Source organism: Chiloscyllium punctatum, chromosome 30 (assembly GCF_047496795.1).
Source record: "Chiloscyllium punctatum isolate Juve2018m chromosome 30, sChiPun1.3, whole genome shotgun sequence".
Lineage (NCBI taxonomy): Eukaryota > Metazoa > Chordata > Chondrichthyes > Orectolobiformes > Hemiscylliidae > Chiloscyllium > Chiloscyllium punctatum.
In genome coordinates, this window is record NC_092768.1 from 22,036,438 (window position 1) to 22,045,252 (window position 8,815).

General features: G+C 46.6%; 1 protein-coding gene across 1 annotated transcript; it reads right to left on the reverse strand.

Moving 5' to 3' along the window:
* Positions 1 to 388: 388 nt before the first annotated feature.
* LOC140455257 (zinc-binding protein A33-like) lies at positions 389 to 8,428 on the reverse strand. The gene is given in 7 exon segments (XM_072549992.1): positions 389 to 829; positions 832 to 906; positions 6,700 to 6,815; positions 6,905 to 6,927; positions 7,515 to 7,748; positions 7,839 to 7,934; positions 8,027 to 8,428. Coding segments are annotated over 7 exon segments (1,383 nt in total). The 3' UTR covers positions 389 to 392.
* Positions 8,429 to 8,815: the final 387 nt, after the last annotated feature.

Here is an 8,815-nt window from a genome sequence, read left to right on the forward strand (position 1 = left end):
GATGCTATGCAAATGCAGCATTGTCACCCTTCAGTGTTTGGATTTCTCCCTCAGGATTTCATGTTCCGGGTGTAGAGTGAGAAATGGAAACACAGTGAAATCCCAGCTCCAGACTGGGAAACAGGTGAAGAGATAGAGGATGGGACTGAAGCAGGGAGTAAATGAAGGAAGGGGAGACATAAGATATTTAATTTACTTTTTATTTTCACCATCTGACATTTATATTTGTATCTGATTTATTGACAGATTGGTTGTGATGTTACAAAGTATAATCTCAGAATTCAATAACACATTCAGTAACATCCTGTTGTCAATGGGAGGTTTCTGACCCCAATCCCTGACCCAGACCCTAAACCCGGGGGTCATTGTGACATCAGGGAGACCCCGCCCCTTTAACAGCTGATTCTCAGAAATTTGTTTAAACCCCAAACCTCGAAGAAAGGATAAAGTTTCCCAGTGAATTTATTCCCAGTGAAGGTGTGGAGATGGAACTTGGTATCCGTGTTGTAAAATAAAACTGTCCCAGATTCATAACTGAGATAAACTCCCACCTTCCTGGGGATCAGACTGACAGGGAGAGGGAATTGAGGAGAGGAGTTTATATGAACCTGATCCTCATCCCGTTCCATGGTCCAGAATCCAATCTCCGGAATCGGACTGACCCATCTCTTCCTCTGCACAAACACTGAGGCTACTCCCAGATTCCAGCCCCGATTCCCCACCACCTCCACCTCCCAGTAATGTCTCCCCGATGTGAATCCCTCTGATCCCAGGACACAGAGACAGACTGTAAACCTCTTCTCGGTGTCAGCAAGACTCCTCCGTCCCCAGTCAGTCTCAAACTCTTCAGATCCTTAGACACCTCGAGGCAGGGATTCGCTGTTTCCACATCCAGGGTCACTGAGACTGGGAGAGAAACACAGAGAATTAGAGACAGTCCCTGGGTATGGGTCTGTGGGAGGGGGATGTGTGTGGAGGGGGGGCAGAGGAGAGTGGATGTGTGCTGGGGAGAGTGGGATGTGTGCTGGGGAGAGTGGGGAGAGGGGAATGTGTGCAGGGAGAGGGGAAAGCGAGATGTGTGCGGGGGGAGGTGGGATATGTTTAGGGGAGAGGGAGGGGGAGAGGAGGATATGTGCTGGGGAGAGTGGGGAGAGGGGAATGTGTGTTGGGGAGGGGAGGGGAGGGGAGGGGAAAGGGGAACGTATGTGGAGGAGAGGGGAATGTGTGTGGGGAGAGGGGAGAGGGGAGAGGGGAGAGGGGAGAGGGGAGAGGGGAGAGGGGAGAGGGGAGAGGGGAGAGGGGAGAGGGGGAGATATCTGCAGGGGAGGGGATAAGGGGAGCTGGAGGTGTGCGGGGGGGAGACGGGGAGGAGCGGGGTGTAGAGAGGGTAGGTGTGGGTGGGTGGGAGAGGGCTCGGTGTGCACGGTGAGGAGAGGGGAGAGGTGGATGTATGTATGCGGGGGAGGGGGATATTTGTGCGCAGAGGGGAGCAGGATGTCTGTCGGTGGGGGAGGGGGCGTGCGCGGGGGGAGGGGGGGGGAGAGGGAGGGGGAGGGGGAAAGGGAGAGGGAGAGGGAGAGGGAGAGGGGGAGGGGTGCGTTGGGGGAGAGTGGGAAGTGTGCGAGGAAGAGGGGGAGGAGTGTATGAGGGAGAAGTGGGGGACGTGTGCACGGGGAGGAGAGGGTGAAGTGTGTGCTTCGGGGAGAGGGGGATGTATGCAGGAGAGGGAGAGAGGTGGAATTGTGCAGAGGTGAGGGGAGAGGGGGACATGTGTGTGGGGAGGGAGGGGGATGTTTCTTCAAGCTTTATTCAAGCTTTTTCTCTCTGTTTACACCCAATGTGTGGAATGAGCTGCCAGAGGATGTGGTGGAGGCTGGTACAATTGCAACATTTAAGAGGCATTTGGATGGGTATATGAAGAGGAAGGGTTTGGAGGGATGTGGGCCGGATGCTGGCAGGTGGGACTAAATTGGGTTGGGAAATCTAATAGGCATGGATGGGTTGGACCGAAGGGTCTGCTTCCATGCTGTACATCTCTATCACTCTATGACTCTGTGACAATGGATTATAGCTCCAGCTGCCTCAGTAAGAACAAGCTCCTGTTTGTTTGAGTCCCCACTATCATTCATTATTTTCCAATGTCATGGGGGAGTGAAATGTGTTCCCACAAAATTGAAAATGGAAATGCTGAATCTGTTCTCAAAATATCAATTAAATCTCCTGAAATCCAATGTCATGGAAAGGAATTCAGCTGGTACTGGGGAGACTAAAGTCGGGGCCATTGAGAAAGAGCTTTATTGAAACAGTGGGGACAGGTCAGAGAATGTTCACTCAGTCGGTTCCTGGGATGAAGCAGTTCCCTTGTGATGAAAGGTTTCAGGCTGGGGCTGTACTCATTGGAGTTTAGAGGAATGAGAGGTTCTTATTGAAATGTATAAGATGGTGAAGGTGTTGACAGAGTAGACATTGAGAGGCTGTTTCCCATCGTGGGGGAACCTGGAACCAGGGACAGAGTTTCAAAGTAAGGGCCCTACCAATTAACATGGATTTTGTGTCTTCGAATCATTAATCTTTAGAATTCTCTCCCCCCTCGAGAACAATGGAGCCCAGTTCATTGAATATATTGGAAGCTGAGTTAAACAGGTTTTTGATCAATGAGGGAGTTGAAGGTTGTGGGAGTCAGGCAGGAAAATGGAGTTAAGGTCACAATCCGATCTGCCGCCATCTTTATGAATTACAGGGCAAGCTCTCGGGGTCACTCCTGCTCCTGTTTCTGATGTACAATGTTCACATGGGATTTAACACGGACATTGCTTTGAGTTGTCAGCTTTTGAGTTTCTTTCCTTCCTGTGAGTTAAAAAATAAGTGTTGAACTCACTTTCACATTCATAAATTCCTTTCCTCTCTGGAAACAGAAATAATAAACAAACTGAAGAATTTAGGGTCATAGAGTTGCACAGCACGGAAACAAACATCTGCTGATCAGATATCCTCAATTAATCTGATTCCATTTGCCAGCACTTGGCCCATATCCCTCCAAACCCTTCCTACTCATCTACCCATTTCAATGCCTTTTAAATGTTGTAATTGTACCAGCCTCCGCCACTTCATCTGGCAGTTCATTCCATACACAGGTGGCAGGGTACGTGAAAATGTTGACCCTTAAATCCCTTTTAAACCTTTACACCCTCACCTTAAACTAATGCCCTCTAGTTTTGGACTCCCCTACCCGAGAGAAAGCCTTGTTTGTTTACCCTATCCATGTTCCTCATGATTTTATAAAACTGAAAAAGGTCACCCCTCATCATCTGACGCTCCAGGGAAAATAGCCCCAGCTGATTCAGTCTCTCCTTATAGTTCAAACGCCCCAAAGCAGGCAACGTTCTTGTCAACCTTGTATGAACCCTTTCAAGTCCCACAATGCCTTTCCTATAGCAGGGAGTCCATTGAATGCAGTAATCCAAAAGTGACAGAATAAATGTCCTGTACAGCCACAACATGACATCCTAACTCCTTTACTCAAGGCACTGAGCAGTAAAGGCAAGCATACCAGATGCCTTCTTCAACGGCTTTTGCCCAAAATGATGATTGTCCAGCTCCTGGGATGCTGCATGACTTGCTGTGCTTTTCCAGCACCACTCTAATCTTGACTCTGATCTCCAGCATCTGCAGTCCTCACTTTCGTCTTCTTCATTACCCTGTCCACCTGCGATTCCACTTTTAAGGAACTATGAACCTGCACCAGCTGACACACGCACATCCTCCACATATCAGCTGGGTCTGTGACCATCAGGAACACGGTGTCAGTGTTAGCCGGAAAAATCCCCTCCAGTCCCGGCTTGTGCAGAGCGAAAGCTGAAAGCCACTCACACAAGAGGCACAGGAATGGCTCCACACAGAGAGAATAAAGCTGGGTCGACAGGGGCCAGTCCTGACACACTCCTCTCCCACAGCGTAGGGACACCGTCAGGGACCCGTTAACCTTCACTGGGCACTCCGCGGCGGGGTACAGAACTCTGATCCCAGCGACAAAACGTGTCTGAAACTCGAAAGCTGACATACTCCTGAGGTGCCAAGGGGAGTCGAATGTGCCCTGGTAAAGATTTTGTAGTTTGTGCTGAGGAGGGAGACCGGGCACCAATTCTTTAACAAACAGATATCCCCTTCTTAGGCAACAGAGTGATGACGGCCCTGCACCAAGAAAGGGACATCTCTCCAGTTGTGATACATTCCTCCAGGATATCCCAGAATGCCCGAAGGAACCCCATGGAAAGACGGTCGAGTGCACGGGTCAGCTCCAAACTCAGAGGGGCATTGAGCCTCTCGGCGCCCTCGGGGCTGACCTGCCACAGATCTTCCCACAGAACTCTGCGAGCTTCCTCACTGGACGGATCCGGAGAGAGAGCCCGGTAATAGGCCTTCACTTGGGCCCTGATTCCCTTCAGATCCACGATGAGGGATCTTTCATTGGTACAAAGAGCTGCTGGTCGATCCCAGGCCCTTTTCCCAGTGAGTAGAAGACGGGGGAGCCCCGGGTCAGGATCCTGAAGGAACTGGATCCGTGATCTCATGTACACACTCCGGGGCCCAATGAGCTGCAGATCCCGGACCGCGGCCTTCTTCTCTTCATACACCGCCCCCCCCAACCCCCCCCCACAGGGCCGGGTCCACATCGGGCTGACTGAGATGTGACTCCAGGTTGAGCAGCTCCTTCTCCAACCCCTCGATCCTGGATTTCTGCCTCTTCCTCACTGACCCTCACACAAACTGCTGACAGAGAGACGGGCATGAGCCTTACCCACATCCTACCATAGCCTCAAGGAAAGGAAGCATAACCCCAACCCCAACCCCTCCACTCCTCCTCCAGCGGGTCCAGAAGTGACAAAATAACCCCCAGAGCCGCTCATCTTCGAGAAGCAGGTTGTTAAAGGGCCAGTACGCCGACCTCACCCTGATACTGACCGGAACAAGCTCTCCCCGACACCAGGTTGTGATCAAAGAGCATTCTCTGTCACATGGAGACCTTCGGAACATGGGAGACGTATACCCTGGAAATGTCGAGTTGGTCAATTCTGGACACTCTAACCCCAGGCCCCACAAAGGGGAAGGCAATGGAATCGGGATAGAGTTCACCAGACATCGAACAAGTCTTATCCAAGTGTTAGGACACAAGGTGAATCTTTTCTATGTTGCTGGTTAAATTAGCAGAGGGGGTTACCCTGTGTTGTAACAGTTTGGGGGCCCGTTCCCAGGATTTGAATAGTTTGTGTCCCGTATTCGTGGCTTGAACAGGTTTAGACAGATTTGAATAGATTTGGGGTACGGTAATGCCCAGTAGATTTAAACACTTGCAGGTTATTATCCCAGATCTTGAATAAAACATAGGTGAGACAATTTATTTAATTTCGGTGACTTGTGGTTAGTTAATTTAAAAGTGAGAGAAATGGCTCTTCAAATTGCGAAAGATGTTCTGGGATTTGAAAGTGATTCTCAAATTTGTCAAGAAAGTTTAGAAGGAAAGAAAAAGGCCATACTTTTAGAATTAACAAATAAGTTATGACAAAAGTCAAGCTGAAATTGTAAGGGAGTTATTCAAACACTTAGGTGTGTCAGAGAAACAGACAAGTGTAGTCGAGGTAGAAAATCTTACAATAGAATTGAGGAAAATGGAGTCAGAAGATAAAATAAAAGAGACTGAGAGGAAAGAGAGAAAAGAGAGAGAGTGGAAAAAGAGAGAGAGAGGAAAAAGAGAGAAGGTTCTGAGCTGAGCAAAGAGAGAGAAGAAAGGGAGAGAGAAGAAAAGGAGACACAAAACACAAAAATCCTGCCCTCACTAGTTCGTAGTACCTGTGTAATCCAGATATTACCATTCTCGAGGACGTCCTTTTTAAATACCTGCCTAACTCTCTGTAATCTCCCTTCAGAATCTCAACATTTTCCCTTCCTATGTCGTTGGTTCCAATTTGGACAATAACCTCTTTCTGGCCCCTCTCCCCCTTGAGAACATTCTGCAGCCTCTCGGAGACATCCTTGATCCTGGCACCAGGGAAGCAACACACCATCCTGATTTTTCGCTGCTGGCCACAGAAACATCTGTCTGTACCTCGGACTAGAGAGTCTCCTAACACAATTGATCTCTTGGAAGCCGACGTACCTCTTATTGCCCAAACAGTTCCTCCAAGATCAGTTGTGAATTTCACTGTTTGTTAATTTTCCCAGACGCGCTCCGATGTCCAGCGATACATGAATTCAAATAACAGAGGCAGTAACTGTGCAGGTTCACTGTGGTGTCGGTTTCTTTCTCAAATGGGGCAGAATATTGTCCTATTATTAGAGAATATCTCCGCCTCCTCCCCCTCCCCAATATAGGGGGAAAGCAGTTGAAGATTTCTGGCAAAAACACTCCCCTGAGAATTCCTACAGAAATGCCCTTGAGCTGAGATGATTGACCTTGAACAATCACAGCCAACTTCCCTTGTGCTCAGTTTCACTCCAATCAGTGGAGAGTTTTCCCCAATTCCTGTTGACTTCAGTTTTTGGAGAGCTCCAATACTGTGTCGATGTCGATGACAGTGAAAGCCATTATTATCCAGCTTTCTTTATAACTGAGCATTAATTATACTGTCATTAATATTTATACACATAACAATCCAAATTTTAAAATAGGAATCAGGACAAAGGAACTGATCTGAGATTTACCAGGTTTAATAGTTTCCAGCATTTCGTTCCACACGGGAAATGGTAAAACAATGTTGAAATTTTCAGTAGACAGGGCACCATCTGTTAGTGAGAGCTCATTACTATTATCACTAATCCTGCAAACAAAACAAAATAATTGTTGTAAATTCATCACAATCACTTCCCTGAATAATTTTACTGAGTTTCAGTCAAGTACATGTCCTACCTCCTCTCCCGAGATGCTTCCTCCTGAAACAAACAGGATACCAATCTGAGTTGACAGAGACTGACTGTTTATATCTAAAAAGCAGCAATTGCACTCACATTGTTACAACCTGCTGAGCATTGTCAATTCTGATTACTGCAGACATGGAATAGAAAGAGGATGGAACACAAAGGATATTTGAGAGCAGGAGAAGGTCAAAAAATTAAAACAACTGCAAAGGATTGAAGGAAACATTAATGTATTTTACTGAAGTAAACATCTGAATTGAAAGTTTGTAATTATGAAAGGGATTGATCCCATAGATTTAGTCAACACGTTTCAATTTCTCAAGAACCTGAAAATTGGAATATATGAACATAATCTAATTACAAATAAATCCAATGGGGAGTTCAGGAGAAAGATTGTTATCAAGAAAGTGATGGGAATATGGAATCCAATGTCACACAGTACGATTGACACAAACGTTTGAACAGAAAAGTAGGGAAAACCATGAGGGAGAAAGGAGCAAAGGGAGATAGTGATGGGGGAATGAAGGAGGATGGGTGACTGCATCATGTTGGGTCTGTTCACAGTCACTTTCACTGAACCAATCTGAAATATAATCCCTCACCTTCAGAAATACCACTCTGTCTTCTCGTTCCAACTGTTTCTCCAACTTTGAGAGTTTCTCCTGAAGAGAACTTAAATTATCTTGAATTTTACAGAGATTTCGGTCCATTGGTTTGAGAATGTTTTCCTCTTGTTCCCTGAGATCTCGGAGTAAACTCTGCTCTTTCTCAGTCAGCATCTGGTGCATTTTAGTGAACTCAGATTTGATGTGGGTCTGCAGGCTGCAGGATTCCTCCTGTTAGGGGAAATATAAATACAATATGTTTCTGTAAAAAAAATCAAACGAGCAAATCAAATTTTGAAAATCAGCTCTGGGAGATTTTACCTGAATTTGGAAAATCTTCTGTTTCTGCTGCTGCTCCATTTCTAGAGCCGCCGATTTCTTCCTGGTGAGAGATTTCAAAGAAGATTTCACTCGATCCTGGGATTTGGGGGAAGAAAATCAGAAAATAAAAGTGTTTGACCATGAAAATGTGATGAAATAATCAGGGGATGGAATCTGTTTCCTTTTACCTTGTAGATTCCAACAGCCTCTTTAACCAGGATGAAGCAGTGCTCCCTGTGTTCCCAGGAATCTCTACAAATCATTTTTTCGGCAGTTTCACAAAACAGCTTCAGTTCTTCCTGATGTTCCTCACAGTCATGGTTACTTTCCTTCTCTTGCAGATTCAGATTTAATGTTCGAGCTTTGTCGGTCAGATTCGCTAAGGCCCTGCTGCCTCTGAGGTTTCTTTCTGGAAACTCCTGTCTACCTTCCTGGCAGGAGTTTATCTCTTGCTTTTTCCAACTCTGGGTGATACAGGAGCGGCAACCGTTGTGTTCACAATCCAGTGGAGCCAGATCAGTTAATAATTTCAGAAAAATGGGACAAATTACCTCCTTGGTTAAACTCTGGACCTGCTGTGTGGAATCCATTTTCACCCTCAGCACTTCCTGAGTAAAACCGCTTTCAGTTTCAATGTGATTGCTTTTATGAACACATTCAGTTCAAAGGTTCCTGGTGAAATTCGACGGAAGACTTGAGAAGTTATTATTGTACATTAATCAATTTCCCATCCACTGTTCCATATCAAAGTGAAATGTGGAGCAGTGGTCGGGAGAAACGGAGTGAAGGGACTGAAGGAGAAAATTGGAACAAAAGTGCTCAGGGTGAAAGTCCATAGAGTGTTGACAGTGGGAGTGGTGCAAGGAGGAGGGGAAGAGATTACATTGTAACCCTGTAAGTAACAGAAATGCTGCTGTTCCCCTTTAAATGCTTCCACCTCTGAGTGACAACTTTGTTAATTCACTTGTGGGATATGG